The following is an 18333-nucleotide window of genomic DNA, read 5'->3' as shown; positions in this document are numbered from 1 at the left end:
GGGGGGGGGGGTGGGGGGGGGGGGGGGGGGGGGGGGGAGAATATCAATTGGCCTCTTTTCCTTTCATTTTCTTTTTATAAAGAGATAAATATGTTCTGCGTGCAATGAGGTAATGGAATTTCAATCAACAACATCCGTAATTTTATATGAGACAACGTAATAAATTCAATTATACTGGGAGAGGCAAACCTTTCTCTGAAATGTTGAAGCATCATTTGCACCTTTTGGTGATTCACTGCATAGCATCATGACATGAGATTTAAATGAGACATCATGATTTGGCTTCAAAAGAGAAGCAGAAATTGAGGTTTAAAAATAAAGAAACGCTCACTAAAGAAATTATATCTTCTACATATATTGACCCAATAATACTAAATTAGCTTCAAAAATACAGTAACGGAAGGCATCATTGTGGTAATGCTCAAGGCAGGGATGTTATTATTTTTGTTTTTTCTACCACCAGTGCCATGTGCTTACTGTGAGACATATGACGTAACCAAGACCCCATTTTGGAATTGAAACAAGAAGATTAATATATTATCATCTGAAAATATAGTTACATTGAACTGTCAAAAGTATTGAGAAATTACTGTTTTCATTATTATTAATTACTCGGAGCCATAATGACTAGAGAGTCCACGAGCATGAATCTTGGCACCTAAGATTCGAAACTAAAAGAAAAAATCATGGCTGGAAAAAGCAATCAATCAGGATAGCCATAGCTTGAGCCCAACAAACGGCAAAATAAATTGCAGGATTGACTGACAGTAGCACACGTCCCAAGACCAATGGCACATAATTAACATTAATAAGCCGACGCAGCAACCTTACTTTATGAAGAAGTAAATCAAGAGATAAATCAGAAGACATCAAGATACTAATTAGTAGTTATATAAATCATTCCAGATATGCAATATCTATGACATCATTACAGGCTACCTAGAGTTAAATTTATCGCAGGAAGAGAAAATACCTTTCTCTCCACCGTAATAGAGCTTCCAATAAAGGTACAGGTGTATGCCGAGCCACCATAGCTAAAGAGTCCAACACTTGCTCATAAGCAGGATCTGATGGTCGAAGGTATTGCCCATCCTGCAATTAGTATGCGAAGGAATATAAAAACCAACTGATTCCATCATATAACAACGTGCAAAGACTTCGCATTGCATATTATGAGATGCAAGTGTGAATGATAGAAATACTACTATGACGTGTAAAAGCTCCCATCGTCAAAAAATATTTAAAATGTTAAAGGTACTCCATCTGACATTTTTTCCCTTTGACTGCCAGATGATCTTCCACGTGTATTTTCTCACTGTGGAGCTATCATTCATATCTTTTACTTTTGACTGAACTGATAATAATATAATTCTATCTTCTATTTTGTTTTCTTCTAGTCGTGGCTTGCTTTGCTTGGGCTATAAAGCAAGAAATTTCACCAGCCGCAAGTAGCACTGATTGTGTATAACTAATACCTGGAGTGCCTTGCCCAAATTTAGGATAAATATATTCTAGCCCATTGTAATTGCATAAAACTACAATCTAAATATCATTATCTACACTCCAACAACTCTTCTTATTAATCAAACCCAACAAAATTAAAAACCAATCAGAATCTTACTTGTGCTTGAGCTGTTTCGATGCGACGCCTGGCAAGTGGAAGGAAACGCTGCAACAGCGCATCAACAATCAGCTTGGCCGCGCTCCCAGCCTTCATTTATCCTGAAGTTGAATTAAAAACGCAATTCCAACTCCAAATTTCAAAACTGTCTCAAACTCATCTTGTTTTCGCTTTGGGGAACCCGAGACACGATCCCAATTTGATAGAACTGCGAAACAACAGTAAAAACCATAAAATTAAAATTACACGTTAAATTAAGAGCACGAAAATAGCTAATTTCAAAATGTATCAAAGTTATGTTGGATCCCATTGAGTCAGCGTATATATTACACACGAATACATGGTAATTAAACTATTGCAGATTTACATAATTTGAGATTGGACGATTTAAGAATGTACCTTGTGAAGCTGATGGAGTGCTTTATTCTTCATTTACAGCCTGAAAATCCCTTATTTTCCTTGTTCTTCTTCCATTTGCATGAATTTTCCGTCGAATTTTTTGTATGCTTTCCCTGTTTGGGAATTGAAAAAGCGGGGAAACCAGCGAGTGTAACCTTGGTCAGATATGGGTCAGCGGGTTCCAGTGTTGATCTGGTTTGAGCTGTAAACCGGTGATATTTTTATTGTTTTATTTAAACTCGCCTTTCCTTTTTTGCGTTATTGTAATTTATTTATGGAGTGTTTGGTTAAAGTAATATACTTGAAATTCAAGCGGATGGTTTAGGGCTTGAAGTGTCAAGACAGGCATGCTAACAAGCTGACCTGGATAAGTCTCAAAACAGTTAAAATTTTGAATTGAATGATACAATTGTAAAATTTTTGAAGGGGGGAAAAGAAAAATAATCAAAAGTAGCTCTCTCTCCATTTTAATTTTTGTTTACGCACGCTCAACTATGAAAGTTAATTTTCAAGCCCCTAGGACGACCACGACAGTCCAATATGAAAATAAGCCAATCATTTCTCGACCAACTTGTAATTTTATTTTACACCTCTTCACATTGAAATCTCACTTTTTAAATAAAATAAACTAAAAAAATTTCATATCGATAATTTCACTAGACCTTTCAAAACACCTTCTTGTACATGAAGTGCGACAATAGTATATACCAGACCCATGTCAAAATCAGTTGTAATCCTTTATAAAATAGATCTACTTAAAATATCTACTACTTGTCCTTATTGTTTTGAGAGTTAATTGTTCCAATGGTCATTGAACATAAGTTTATGTCTCTGATTAGTCACTGAAATTTAAAATGTCGAGTTTTGGTCATTGAATTTAAATTTGTGTCTTCGATTGCTCACTGAACTTAGGTCTGCATCTTAGATTGCTCACTGAAATTTAAAATGTCGAGTTTTGGCCATTAAATTTTGAAATATAATGTACGTTACTCACTAACATAACTGTTAAACTTTGAAAAATATCGAGTTTACAGTGAATAATGTACAGCATTTTTTTAAAGTTCAGTAAGTTATGTAAAACATTTTTCAAAGTTTAGTGAGTAATGTACAACATTTTTCAAAATTCAGTGGTCAAAACTTGACGTTTTAAACTTCAGTGAGCAATCAAAGACATGAATCTAAGTTCAGTAACCAAAATTCGACATTTTAAATTTCAATGATCAATAAAAAATATGGACCTAAGTTCAGTGATCATTGAAACAATTAACTCTTGTTTTGAGTATCTAATTAATTACCGCAGGCACATTGCTTCACTCAATTGCCTTTGCCCATTAGACAAATAAAAGTTCACATGAATATATGCAAATCACATTAAGTTTGGCAATCAAAGCGAGGCTTAACTGTATTTACCCTTTTTTAAGAAGACTATGCAGGACAATGCCGCCTATGGGCCATACTATGCCCTAGCTAGGAAAATAAGTGTAAAAGTACGTGAGACTGCCATGTGGAACAATGACGTTAGCCCATGTAGCTTTTCTTGTCATGTGCCTATGTGACCTTTACGTAGATTTGAAGTGTAACATTTTGACCTCTTAATTTAATACTCATATGATTTGTGCTAGCACCACTTCAACCCTTGTCACAGGAGCTTGTCCCTACCACTGTTTAAGTAGTTGGGCTGTTCTCATACATTTCTCCTTTAGGAAATAAATAGTATTTCATATTATCATAACATTATTTACAATAGAGAGCATAAAAGGCACCCCTAACGTTTCAAGGAATGTCAATAACATCCACTATTTCTAGATTTAATTATCACACACACTCCCTAACCATTTTTTTGCTACATGTCATCTAAACTTATTTTAATATACCTTAAATGCCACTGTGAACAAAAAGATGAATTTTTCTACCATTAGCTAGAGGAAATTCAAATATAAGTTTTGTTCGAGTTGTGATTACTCCCAAAGAAATAACGCGATAATTGTAGCACAACTTTGAGGTGTCGATTTCACAAGGAGATGAACAAATTGTTTAAAGGATTTGACAAACTTTGGTTTTTCATGGTTGTGAGAGGAATTTATCAATTTGAATGAAATTTAAATATTGAAGTGTGAGATTAGTAAAACACAGGAATTCACTCTCTCGGATTGGGTCAATCAACATCAATTATTCATACATTTTACTCCAAAAATCTAGGCTTTTTATAACACATTCTCACATTTGTTCATTAAAATAAGATTAAGAAACGTCCATATACATCAAGCATAAGGAAGTAATTAATCCACCAATGACATAAATCAAATTGAAACTCAACAATTATTTTGATCAACGGATAGAAAAACAGGACTGAATCTATAACCAATCTAATAAAAATTAAATCAATTTCAAAACCAATTCATAAAAGGAGAAACCTAGATCAATTTGTTTAACTTGTAATCCTAGAATTTAGACTTCTTAAAAACAAATTCGGCTTGATTTATTGAAACAAGATTAAAAAAAAAAAGGACGATATACTTTAGCATAAAGCAATAATCAAATCACGTCAATAAATTATTGAAACATTTTAAACTCAACAAATATTGTAATCAATGGATGAAAAAAAAAAATATGATTGAATCCATGATAGATTTAATAGAAGTTAAGCAAACCTCATAAGCGTAATATAAAAATGAAATCTGAATCCTAGAATTATTTAACAATAAAAATCACATTACATGAATGAAACGACATTGAAATCCCCAAATCCGATCAAGATTTTTCATGGCTTCACCAAAGAATTTAGTTCTCCATTGATTTCTCGAGCCAAAAATCAAAGAAAATTGATATGAGGATCGATGATTGCATTTCTCGAATGATTTTTTTGGCTTAAAGTCGTGGAAAATTAAGTTATCGTGAGTGTTTGAGTGAAAATAGGAAACAAAATCTCGCGCCTCGGAAGTGTTCTATATGACCGCATTGTAGTAAGTGTTGCGGTCGCATTGAACAAATATTTTCAGCCCTGAAGTTCCCTAGGGCCTTCTATGCGATCATATGGTTTTTGAACTATGAGACCGCATAGTTCAACCGTTTTTTCCATCGGGACAGCTTTTAGTATTTTGGTCATAACTTTCTATCTCGATATCCAATTGAGGTGATTCAAATTGTGTTGGAAAGCTAATTCAAATGGCTACAACTTTTATTCAGATATCATCTTCCAATTTGATCATTTGACATGTCAAAAAGGGATCCCAATATGAGGTTAAAAATCGGTGCGTAACTTTTTCGATTGGGAATTGATGTGTGATCATACTTTAATGATATTTCATCCCTTTGACTTCTTTCCACATCCGCTTAACCTCTAACACTCTCATGTCCCATAATAAGTCCCATTCTTCTATCCTTTCCCAAAAGTCGATGACTATTCATGTCTATTACCTTATTAAATAAAAATGAAGTAGAAGAACCCAAATTCCTAATGGAAAAATTCAAACTTGAAAACGATCTTTCTGATTCTCGAAGAATGAGGCCCAATCATGATATTGAAAGATGGGACCTTTTCTCAAAAAACTCCGGATCCCGATAAGAGTTGAAAATGGTGCAAGAATAGATTCAAAAAAAGGAACAAAATATTCCAAACATTTTAAAAATAGAATTGTAAACACGATGTGTGTATCTAGGGAATAGTTGCTTGAAAGCAAATTCATGTAGAAATAGAAATAGCTTACGAAATGAAGGAAACTAAACAGGAACAAGAGAGATCCGTCGAAGAAGATCTTTCTCCTTCATTTTTTCGGAAGAAAAGGATCTTCATCATAAGGTTAAACATAAGTTTGGAGTATTTGCACTTTAATCTCCGAATTTTCATTTTCTTTCACTTTGGTCCTTTTTTGCTCTTTTCTTCTAACTTCCACATTTTTCTACCAAAATAGAACCTAAATCAAAATATAAGTATAATGAGTGCATTTTGGTATCAAATAACCACACGAATGCAATAATTAAGAGGAAAAAATATTATATTTTACACTTTTATCAAGTTGGCAATAAATGATTCAAAATCTGTATATATCTAACTACATATAAAAGAGGCAGTGGATGTGTTACTGTTCACAAGCCACTTTCTTGGTCGACTCAATCAATTTGACTGGAGCGGAGCCGTGTTAGCTGAGCCGCTTCTTGAAAGTGCGTGGCTTTCATCATTGCATCCCTATTTCCCTATCACTAGCTCCTATCCCTCTGAGTACTAACACACGCAACCATATCTTTATTCTCTTCTCAGAACCTCTCATCTCTCTTCACTCAGTACCATTTTCCAGACAACTATCCATACCATACTTGTCCTTTCTTCTTCTCTTTTTCCATTTTCTTTCTCCCAAGATTCTCTCTATGAGTTGCGTAATTTTGTCGGACCTTTCTGATGTCAATTCGAGCCTCTATGAGAAGCTATTCTTAAAGAATGATTGAAAGAGATAAATTGTGGGTTTCATTCGTAAACCCTTCTATCTTTTCACGTTCCGTCTCTTTTGCTTAAAACTCCATACATCTAAGCTTTGATAGTGACATTTATGATTCTAGGTTTCTTTACTTATGTTTCTCTCATTTTTCTATACGTGTTTGTTTGTTTGGATTTTCTTTTTTGGTAATTTATTTTTTTGATTGTGTCTCTGTACTGCAATTTAAGTTTTCCTGTTCATTATTCTGTATCTGTATTTTTATCTGGGTTTTTATTTTTTATTTTTTTTGTTATCTTTCATTAGTTTCATTAGAAATTGATTTAAATACGAGGGGTTGATGTATTTTATTATTTTTGTATCTTAAATTACCCATTCATTTTTTTTCCACAGTTTATGTAAAATTAATTTCCGTTTCATGATGAAAAATCTTTCATTTTTTGAATAAGTTCCCAATGCCAATTTAGCGTTCCGAAGGCTGCTCCATTTACTGCAGTTCTCAAATTTGCCGCTGAGGAATTCAAAGTTCCACCTCGAACCAGCGCTATTATCACCAACGGCACACACACACACACATATATAGTTTTTTTCTGAAATTTCTGATTGGATTTCGAAATTGAATCTCTTTTCGGCGTAGGGAGGATTTTACTAATCCAATTATTTTAATTTTGTGAAGATTGCTGCTTTTGGCTGTTTAATGATTTTTGGCAATTTTTTGGTTGAATTATTTGCAGATGGTGTCGGAATTAATTCTCAACAAAGTGCAGGTACTTCAGAAATTTCATTTATCCTTTAAATTTGTTGAAATTCAGTTTTATCGTTATTTTGAGTCTTTGACAATTTGTTTCTTTGAGATCAAGATGCAGCATTGGATGATTAGAGATTTGATATTACATTTTTGGCTGATGATGAGATATTACATTGTCGTTTATTTTATTTCCTTATTATTTATGTGCACTTTGGTTACGCAATATTGTATGAAACTAGACTAGAGTTTAACTTCTTCTTTTTCCTTCCTCAATACTCCCTATTGTTGTCAATCCATCTTACTAAATATGCCATAATTGTATAATGTATTGTTTAAGTACTTTTCCTTTCTTTCTACAAATTTGACTTAGCTTTGACAAGTGTGCTTGTTCAGAGGCTTATAACCTTTACTCCTTTTTTCTTCTCTCTTGTTTTATTTTTCTATAAGAATCACAAAGGTCAAAATGTGATATGTTCTCTTTTTGTAGTGGGAGAATTAGGTTGGGATAACGAATAACATTTGGATTTGGAAACTTTGGAAGGGAGTTAGGAGGTTTCTTACATGTTTAGAATGGATCATATTTTGCTCCATATTCTCCACCGCCATTGTGATTTTCTTTTCCCTCCTAGATCCCATTTCTCTATGATGGAAAGTTGGCTCCTTTTTTCTTCTACCTTTTTTTAAAAAAAAAAAAAAGTTAATAGCTCCCCAAAAAGAGGAATTAACAATGTTTAGAATGAGTTCCATGCCCGCCATTCCTAACGAAAGCAGGAATGGAGTAAGGGTTGGACCTTTGAATGTAACGAGATCTCTCCCCGGGGGTTCTTATTGTTTTTGTGTTGCTCAATTTGAATTCTTCTAGGCTTTACTTTTTATGCTCATTTTCTTATGAGTTTTTAAATTCCAATTCTGTGATTAGTCTCAAATCAAAGCACTGCTATAAGGATTAATTATGTTGTAATTATTGCATTGTTCAGATTTAATGCTCTTCCTTTCAAGTTCGCTGCTAACTTAATAATACTTTGATTACAGTGCTTCACAAGGGAAACATTCTGAAACCTTGTTGCAAGTTGGGATTGAATTGATTGTTACAAAATCTCAGGCACTTTCTACAGAGGAAGAAGGTAGGAATTTCCTGGTATTGAGTTTGCACAATTTCTTTCTAAGAGCGATCCTAATTTTTTTCAGTTTAGGAATTTCAATACACAGAACGACAATAGAACAATAATCTAGCTCAAATGGGAAGTGATATGGAGAGAGATGATGAAGAAGAAGCATCGGTGGGCGAAATCTTGCGAGATCGTTTCTGACTCAGCACAATCTCCATTGCAAAAGCCAAAGGGAAGAAAAATGGCATGTAAATTTCTTAACCTACTATGGCCTGTCTCTCGGATTTAGCCTTCAAATGTGCCCAGCAATTAGCTAAGGATCTCGAATTATTCGCTCAGCATACTGATCGCAAGTCTGTGAATATGGAAGATGTCATACTTTCTGGTGAGATATAACTCTTGCCATGGCATTTGAAGGATCCATGGCTTTGAAATTATAAAATTTAACAACCCGATTGTCCTAGCTTGTCTGACCAGACCTCCATCCTATTGTGTTTATCAATTGAATATGCATTACAATCATTTACTAAGTTGCCTATATAGATGAGCTGTTGGTATTTAAGCTTTTATTAGTTATTTCATAGATTTTGAAACATGATGTTCTACTACCATAACTTTATATTTGGCATACTGCTTTTCCATCTGATTTGTCCATCTGTTGCATTGGTTAATATGACATATTATTGCCATAGTTGATGAGAATCTTATACAGCCTTCTTATATGATTTTCCATGGTGTTGAAGGACTTCACCTCCATGGTAATAGGGAAAAATTGATTTAGAGCTCATGTACTGGTATGTAGATTAACATCTTTTTGTACTTTTGTGTTCTATTATCTATAATCAAGCCTGCATGTCTTTCTACAATGGAGTGCTTTTTGTACAGAGTTGGTTTTATAATTGTCATAAGTTTAGAGAAATATTGAATTGATGAACAGGTATACTGTCATTTCACATGGTTTTCCTTTGTGGAATACAAGCTACATAGTGTTGTGCAAATCATTTTTTGTTCAGCTCATATGGTTCATATATTAGAGTCTTCAAGACTCTTAGCATAGGAAAGATATGTTACTTGTTAGTCGAGACAAAGTCATAAATTTATCGAAATGAACTTTTCAATATAAAGCGATCCACAAGCGATTTACCTTGTTGAGAATCACCAATTGTTCTTAGACCCTGGATAAGCATTCTCTATGTGCTGATAACATTACAACAAATAAATAGTCATTTTTGTTTTTAATTTAATTGTCATTACTTGATAAGCTATACACAAACATGTTCTTGATGATACTGAATTTTCAGTCGCTGTAGGGTATTACGTGGCTCGAATGGATGATTATTAACTTAATTGCTTGGTAATGACAATAGAGTAGAATCCCATGAAGCAGACAAAACTAACTAGCCATTTGTAAGTATAAATACATTGGTTTTAGTTAGCTAAAGAATTTATATTCTTAAACATGGGACTATCATGCTATGTCGTTCTCACTCTACAGTGCAAAGAACAACTAGACGTTAGCTGCTACTGGCCAACTACATATTGCCGAGGATGACAGAACATAGAAAATACGCCACATAAAGAAAAATAAGCATATCTGTTAAGAGCGCCTTCCAAGTTTGTTTTCTAAAACTATTGAGGATTATTATGAGCAAGCATATAATAATACACAAAAAGAACTATAAATAATTTTCATAAATTATATCTAATGAAATAAATTCGTTTTTTATTTTTCTTTAGATTGTTTAAATGCTTTTGCTTCATTTGTTTTTAATTTTATTTTTTTTCAATTATAATTTAAATGCTTCTCTTCATTTTTATTGAAATCTATTTTTTCCCCCAATTCTACAGAAAACATTGTTGTACACTTGTACTTAGTACTCTTTGTTTTAATGAAGACTGTAACAATTGGACCAAGTGAGTTTATGTGCCATATTTCTTTCATCCAAATTCAATTTATAAATATCTTCTGGTTATCTTTTTTTCTAATGGACATGTTTTTGTGCCTTTTAGGTTCTACTGTGGTTCCAATGATAGATGGTCATTCTTCAACATGTAACCATGGGCTTGATGTTCATTCAGAGCAAATGGCGTCCATGTCTACCGGAAATGAAGGCTTGTTTTCGATACCAAACAAATCACATATGTTATCTTGCCTTGTGTAATGTGAATTTTGTGGAGCTCTGAAATTATTGTTGTGATGGAGCTGTTAAATTGAAAGTAAATGATCCGCTGGCTGAATTATATCATTTATTTAAATCAAATTGTGCTGAATCCATTGAATTTAAAACTTACGTACGAACTTACAATAGCAATTTCTCATTCACTTACACTACATCACCTACTACACGTGCAACGCACGTGCCTACACTAGTGTATATATATATATATATGGTCTTCATCATAAGGTTAAACATAAGTTTGGAGTATTTGCACTTTAATCTCCGAATTTTCATTTCCTTTCACTTTGGTCCTTTTTTGCTCTTTTCTTCTAACTTCCACATTTTTCTACCAAAATAGAACCTAAATCAAAATATAAGTATAATGAGTGCATTTTTGTATCAAATAACCACACGAATGCAATAATTAAGAGGGAAAAATATTATATTTTACACTTTTATCAAGTTGGCAATAAATGATTCAAAATCTGTAACCATATATATATATATATATGTGTGTGTGTGTGTGTGTGTTAATGTTATATATTAACTATTGCATTTTCCAAATAAAATAAATATTTATGTCATTAATATTTAAACTCTTTCGAACAACTATATACATAACATGCAAATTTATATTTATATCAATAACTTCGAACAAAATTAAATTACGAGCAGTTGTAAAAAATTTATCTTTTCTTAATATTAGTCTTTGTCACGTGCGTTGCACGAGTTTTCGTATTTATTGTGTTTTCATTATCTTATAAATTGTAAATTTCTCTACTGAAGATCAATATTACCACTTTTGTAACTATAGGATTATGCTGGATTAATCCATATTTCTTCCTTTGAAATTTCTTATAAAAAAATTGGCTAAAAGCACTCAGTCTGCTTAATTCTTCCTCAAGAATTCCTTATTGAAATTTGGACTTGTTTAAGTGTAGTCTTGCTTTCTTCTAAAATTCCTTGTGGGAGTTACAAAACTCACACCTCAGCTCGAATTGCTCAAGAGCAATACTTATTGCTTCATCCGGAATTCCGTCTAGGAATTTGGACTTTCATAAGAGCATTCGTTACTTTCTTATAAAATTTCTTATGGTAATTGGATGGAAGGTCATAGCATTTAGAACCTTAGTTTGAAATACTTAAGAGACGTGACATGGCATTGAATTAACGCAAAATAACTAACATTGAATCATGTCTATATATAATTTACTTATCATTTTTTCATGAAAAACAAATATTTAGCTATCGTAGAAAATTACAAATTTTTTTGTAATGCCTTTCAAGAATTCTTTCAATTGACATGTCGAATTTTTTATATTATATAATAGAATTACTTGTTTCCACCACAAAGGCATAACTTTGGACTTATGGATGTACTGTGGTATATATATACACACATAATTAAGGCCGTTCAGGCTAAGAGATAAGAATAGGTGGTTGAAGATTTATTTTAAAAATTTGAGGACTAATTGAAATTTGAGCAATAAGTTGGGGATCAAGGGTGAAATTTTCCCATTTATCACTTATATTTTATACGTGTTTTGTTTTCTTGTGTTCGCAGCCTCATTTTTCTTCTTTCATGTCGATTTCAAAAATTCCAGCAAGGATTCGAGAACAGCTAAGCCCGATTAAATGACTTAAAGTAAAAATAATAAGTTTAGCTAACAGGAATGACGATTAAGCTCTACCCAATTATAAACACAACAGTGTATTCCAAAATTGATGTTCTTTTAGGGCAAATAAAATCAGCTAAAATTTCAAAAACTTCCCTGGACAATTCACAAGTCAAATAAACAATCAAATTTTACCACACAAAAAAAAAAAAAACCCTTAAATTATTGAAAGAAAAAACAAGCATCGTTTGTCGATGTTAAAGTATAATGAAGATAATTCACCTGTGACAACAAAAGGGTGGTTCCTCTGAAGCCAAGTTTTACCACCACACAAAGTAATGAATGTATTACAAGTTCAAATTTTCCTGAATATGATGCCAAAATAATAATAATAATAATAATTAAAAAAAAATTCTCATAGAAATTCAATAAAGGTGTAGTTTGTCCACGAAGTTGATACAGAAAAGAAACAATTTTCGAACTATAGGAAAATTGTAAGTTGTATCTTTTATTTTTTAATATATATATATACACGCCAGGAAATTTTGCATGACAGCACTTGCCGAAATTTGTGCACAATAGTCAAATCCACGATTCTCTGCATCACAATTGGAACATTACCACAAATTTAAGACCAAATGGCGTAATAAGATGTCTTACTCTAGGTTGGGCTGATTTTGTTACGGAAATACAACTACAAATGGGTGACAGATGCGTCTTCCAGCTAATTAACAACGAAACCCCAATGTTTATGGTCTACAAAAAAGACCACAGTGAAAGTTTGACACATCTATAAAACTTTTAACTTCTTGTAACTTTTGCTTCTGCTAATCTACTTTACGTTCACAATCATTAAATATATCCATGGCAATTATTATAAAATCAATTCCATCAATTTCAAAGTTTGTAACTTCCAAACCTCAACAAATTCATCAAAAATATGCACGTGAAAAACAATACACAAATAATAAAAGCACTAAAAAAAACAAGTGAATTTATACGCAAACAAAAAGAACAAAATAAGTAATAAAAAAAAGGAACAATAACACATTAAACTCCTGATATAAAAATAAAAGGAAATATAAAAAGAGAAAAGAGAAGAAGAAACATTTATGTGAAAATATATAATAAAAATAAAATAAAAGAAAGTTATGAAAATTATAAAATTGAAAAATTAAGTTTTATTATGAAGAAAAAATAATTATAAAGAATCTTAAATTGGAAACAAAATTTATCTATAACATAAAAAAAGTACAAAAGCCTCCATGCACGGAGACAAATGTCTTCGTGCATGGAGACCATTTCACTCTGTGCATGGAGACATCTGGTCTCCATGCACGGAGTCTAAGAGGCTCTATGCACAGAGAATCTTGCCTTCATGCACGGAGGCAAAGAGTTTATATATTTATTTCTTTTTTTTTTTAAGTTAATATCTAAGTAACCACAACAATTTATTTATATAATATATAAGTAGCTTTTATAATTATAAGTTTTTTTACTCAGTTTGCAATTTTTTTCTATATGTAACTTTTTAAACTCTAGCAATATTTTTTTATCTTATTATTATTATTATTATTTAATATTTTTTTTACATAAAATTGAATTTTTTTCTCATATTTATGAGACTTTGTGAGATGTATGGAAAGTTGCGTGTTACAGTAAATTTAGAAATACACTGTATAATAAAATATATACTAAAATAAATGGCGTCATTTTTGTTCCCCACTTGAAAAATAAAATAAAATTGCTACAGTGAGATAAAATGAATCAATTCAATGTTGATTTCTATAGTAACTTTATATTCTCCTTTTTATATAGTAGGGAAATGCATTTCAGTTTTATCAATTTCATTTTAGATAATATATAATTTAAAAATGGTCATGACGGTTGACGTGTATGTGATATTCAAATCTAAAAATAAAGGAATTTACTAATCTTTTTGGAACTTGAGAAAGAATATATATACCTACTTTTAATAAGGGGAAATGTCATTATATTATCACCACAGTGTTTATAAAGTAGATTGGAGCCGCATCATTTGAAAAAAATACATTATTCAATAATGATTTGACATTATTTTGATATAGGTTGGTAGAAGGAGACACCCCCAAGGACGAGCAAGGCAGATCACAGCACACCGATGCAAGACCATCGACCCTCATAGGGCGTTCTACCACTACACCCAGGGAGCGCTCTACCACTACACATAGGGAGCGCTCTACCACTACGTCTAGGAAGCGCTCTACCACAACCCCCAAAGAGCGTCTACCGCTATCCCAAGAAATCATTCTACCACTAAACGAAATCCTCAACGGGAATGATATCCCTTGTCCAAACACTTAGCCATAAAACTTTTAACGAATCGATAAGGTTACATGGCCGCTGATACAGGTACAATCTTCAGACGGGAAGTTAAGGACTCATCACTCAGAACGTGGGTGTAGTGGGCATATCATCATGGGACACGTGGCACCACAACCGCCCAGCGGTTACCTAGTGCCTAATATCTATAAATACCCCCGGATGAGACACAGGTAAGGGATGATTTTTTTTGGGCTCCCATTCTCGTTTTTAGCCATCTGATTTTCAAATATATTCTTTCCAAGTCTGAAAACTAATTCTCACGCCTGAGGTAAAACGAGGGAGAAAGCCCCGCTTTCATTTTTCAGGTCTTGCATACTTGACGGAGTGGTGGAAACGCCAAACATTACCGGGTAAACAGAAGGGTGTTGAATCACCGCCTTTCATTGGCGCCGTCTGTGGGAAACATCCGTTTGAACTAAAAAGCCATGTCAAGAAGACGAACAAAAAGTGATGCTCGCCTGTTGGGAATACGACGGAGACGGAGTCGGAGTCAGTTGCAAGGGGTCATGAACCACCACCGCCCCCGCAGTATGTGATGCAGAGTCAATTCAGCGCTTTGGAAAACCAATTGGCAGCAATGATGGTGCTTTTACAAGACCAGTCGTAGAGAACCACCATCCCTCATTTAAGCCCGACGGAAGTGACGAATCAACAACCGCCTCAAGCGCCACCCGCGGTTGTCTCACCCACCTCTCAGCTGGGAGCCGGAGACGCGGGAGCCCCAATGACCGGAGCTCAACAGCCCCCGCAAACCATGGTAGACCTAGAACGAAAGATGGAAGAAATCATGTCACAGAAGATAGACGATGCGTTGTCCAAAAGGAAGGATAGGGGGAGACAGATGGTTTTGGAGGAAGACCCGTTCGCCCCAGAAATCATGGCGGTCCTTTTGCCTAAAGGCTTCAAACAGCCCATGATTGAAGCCTATGATGGAGTCACGGACCCGCTTGACCATCTACAAACTTTCGTGGATCTGATGAGACTTTATGCCGCCCCGGACGCCGTGATGTGCCGATCCTTTCCCCCCACGCTCAGGAGGGAGGCTAGGGACTGGGTAGCAACCTTGGCCCCGCGCTCCATCAAGTCATTTGATGAGCTCTTCAGGAGCTTTGTGGCTTATTTCCTAAGCAGCAAAAGGAAGAGGAAGACAGCCATTGGGTTGATGTAGGTCGTACAGGACAAAGACGAGTCATTGCAGGAATACTTAGCCAGGTTCAGCCGGGCGACTCTTGGCATTAGAGACCTGCAAATGTCCGCAGTGGTTACAGCCTTGATGAATGGAACGCGAAATCGGGCCTTTAAGATGTCACTCTCCAAGAACCCCCCGGAGTCGATGCATGACCTATTAAAGAAGGGAGACAAGTATGTCGATGCGGAGGAAGCGGAGAAGGTAACTAAAAATCTCAGGGATGGAAGGGAGACGGAAGCTAACAAGCGAAAAACATATGACGAGCAAAAGCACAATGATAGAAATAAGCAGAATAGTGAACGCACGAGCAAGGGTTATGTCCAAGACCGGTTAGTCAGGCAAAAACGAGAGGAGGTCAAGACACCCACCCCTTTGAACATTCCACGAACAAAGTTATTGATGGAGATACAACATATGAAGGAGCTCGAATGGCCCAAACCAATGCTAACCCCTTCGGGCAAGAGAAATCAAAGTAAATACTGCCATTTTCATAGAGATCACGGGCATGATACCGAAGAATGCCTACAGTTAAAGGAAGAAATTGAGCGCCTGCTGAGACGGGGGCTATTGGCAAAGTATGTGAAAAACGATAAGAGCAGGCAAAGGGTCGAAGGTATACCCCTACCAAGAGCAGGAGTGATTAACATGATCATCGGAGGAGTAGCATCGGGCGGCGACTCAAATTCAGCTAGGAAGAGTTATGCGCGCTCATTAAGGGTCTGCTCTATACAGAAAAAAGCAAGATTCAACCAGAGTATAACTTTCGATGAAGAGGACTTGATTGGTGTAACTCACCCCCATGATGACGCCTTAGTAATAGTAGGCGATATTGCGGATTTTGACGTGAAGAGGGTATTAGTCGATGGAGGGAGGGCGGCAAATGTCCTCACATGGGATGCCTTCTTGGGTCTAAAAATCCCTCAAGAAAGGTTGAAGGTGGTGACTACCCCCCTACAAGGCTTTGGAGGGGCAACAGTGATACCGGAAGGGACTGTAGAGCTTTCAGTCACGCTTGGGATATACCCAGCGACAGTGGTGATCGTGACTAATTTCTTGGTTGTCAAGACTCCCCTGGCTTACAACGCTATCTACGGCCGGCCATTGCTAAATGCAGCTGGCACGGTCCCATCGACATAACATCAAATTATGAAGTTCCCAACCAGCAGGGGGATCGGTAGCGTGCGAGGAGACCAGCATGCATCAAAAAAGTGCTATGTGGATAGTATACAAGCCAAAAGCCCACCATTAGTCATGATGCTGGATGTAGAACTCCCGAGGGAGCGGATCGAGCCGCTTGATATGATTGAAAGAATCTTTATTGACGAAGGAAAGGAGTTTCTTGTTGGAACAGGTCTGGGATCCGAAGAGAAGGAAAAATTGGCGAAGTGTCTAGCCGAAAATTTGGATGTCTTCGCTTGGAACCCAAAGGATATCCCGGGGATTAGCTCAACTGTCGCGCAGCACCGCCTCGGTGTCCAGCCAGGGGCTAAGCCAGTGAAGCAGAAAAAGAGAAACCTTGCCCCTGAAAGGCAGGCTGCGGCCAGAGCAGAGGTGGAAAAATTGCTACAGGCGGGTTTTATCCGAGAGGTGCAATACCCCGAGTGGTTAGCAAATGTTGTACTTGTGAAGAAGTCAAATGGAAAATTGCGCATGTGTGTAGACTATACTGGGTTGAACAAGGTATGCCCAAAAGACTCATACCCACTTCCCAGAATAGATCAACTGGTGGACGCAACGTCGGCTCATGAAAGGCTCAGCTTTCTAGATGCGTTTTCGGGGTATCATCAAATTTCAATGGCCGAGGCCGATCAAGAGAAGACGTCATTTATCACGGATTTCGGCACGTACTGTTACACAGCCATGCCATTTGGCTTGAAAAATGCAGGAGCAACGTATCAGAGGATGGTGAACAAATTCTTTCGTGGGCTAATCGGGGATGTCGTAGAAGTCTATGTTGATGATATGGTGGTCAAGAGTGCCAGAGCCAATGACCATGTGGCCTGTTTGCAAAAAGTGTTTGACGTCGCCCGACAAAGCAGATTAAGGTTCAATCCAGAAAAGTGTGTTTTTGGTACCGCAGGTGGAAAATTTCTAGGTTTCATGATCACGCAAAGGGGCATCGAAGTGAACCCGGACAAAATTCGGGCAATCCTAGAAATGAAAAGCCCCACCAGCAGGAAGAAGGTTCAGAGGCTGACGGGGCGGGTAGCGGCCTTAAATCGTTTCATGAGCCGAGCGGCGGACAAATGCTACCACTTCTTCAAAGCCATAGGGGGCTCCTCCAATTTTGAGTGGACCCCGGAATGCGAAGTCTCTTAGGAACTTGAAGCAGTCATTACAAGAGCCCCCGGTCTTGACTAGCCCATCTCCTGGGGACGTGTTGTGTCTCTACTTGGCAGTATCACCAAAGGCAGTCAGCGCGGTTCTGGTGAAAGAGTTCTCGAAGGCTCAGAAACCAGTCTACTATGTGAGCCAAGTATTGAGGGGTGCAGAAATAAGATACAGCCTGACTGAACAGCTAGTGTTTGCATTAATTGTCGCGGTCAGAAAATTGAGGCCTTACTTTCAGTCTCACACGGTGCAAGTAATGACTGACCAACCTATCAAGCAGATCCTTCATCGGCCCGAGACCTCTGGGAGGCTGTTAAAATGGGCCATCGAGTTAAGCGAGTTTGATATCGAATTCAGGCCAAGGACA

General features: G+C 36.0%; 2 protein-coding genes and 1 long non-coding RNA gene across 5 annotated transcripts in view; 2 read left to right on the top strand and 1 right to left on the bottom strand.

Moving 5' to 3' along the window:
* LOC111367894 overlaps window positions 1-2256 on the bottom strand; it is a 2982-nt gene extending 726 nt beyond the window's left edge. Inside the window, exons 1-4 of the mRNA XM_022988993.1 lie at window positions 2021-2256; window positions 1622-1829; window positions 974-1092; window positions 190-235 (exon numbers count right to left, since the gene is read on the bottom strand). Of these exons, the coding sequence (XP_022844761.1) occupies window positions 190-235; window positions 974-1092; window positions 1622-1717 (261 nt within the window). The 5' untranslated portion in view covers window positions 1718-1829; window positions 2021-2256. The remainder of the gene's footprint in view (window positions 1-189; window positions 236-973; window positions 1093-1621; window positions 1830-2020) is intronic.
* Window positions 2257-6176: 3920 nt separating this feature from the next.
* On the top strand, window positions 6177-10030 carry LOC111367891. 3 transcript variants are annotated; one of them, XR_002697908.1, is made up of 5 exons: window positions 6177-6475; window positions 7185-7217; window positions 8231-8322; window positions 8392-9714; window positions 9803-10030. It is a non-coding gene; the product is annotated as an uncharacterized LOC111367891 (long non-coding RNA). The 3 variants fall into 3 exon arrangements; XR_002697909.1 differs by having other exon boundaries at window positions 8392-8692; window positions 9609-10028; XR_002697907.1 differs by having other exon boundaries at window positions 8392-10030.
* Window positions 10031-15323: 5293 nt separating this feature from the next.
* On the top strand, window positions 15324-16772 carry LOC111366909. Its single transcript, XM_022987590.1, has 2 exons — window positions 15324-15610; window positions 15659-16772. The coding sequence occupies exons 1-2, from the start codon at window positions 15324-15326 to the stop codon at window positions 16770-16772; spliced, it is 1401 nt and encodes a 466-aa protein (XP_022843358.1).
* Window positions 16773-18333: the final 1561 nt, after the last annotated feature.

This window comes from Olea europaea, chromosome 18 (genome assembly GCF_002742605.1).
Source record: "Olea europaea var. sylvestris chromosome 18, O_europaea_v1, whole genome shotgun sequence".
Classification (NCBI taxonomy): Eukaryota; Viridiplantae; Streptophyta; class Magnoliopsida; order Lamiales; family Oleaceae; genus Olea; species Olea europaea.
This window is presented reverse-complemented; position numbering and strand designations above follow the sequence as displayed.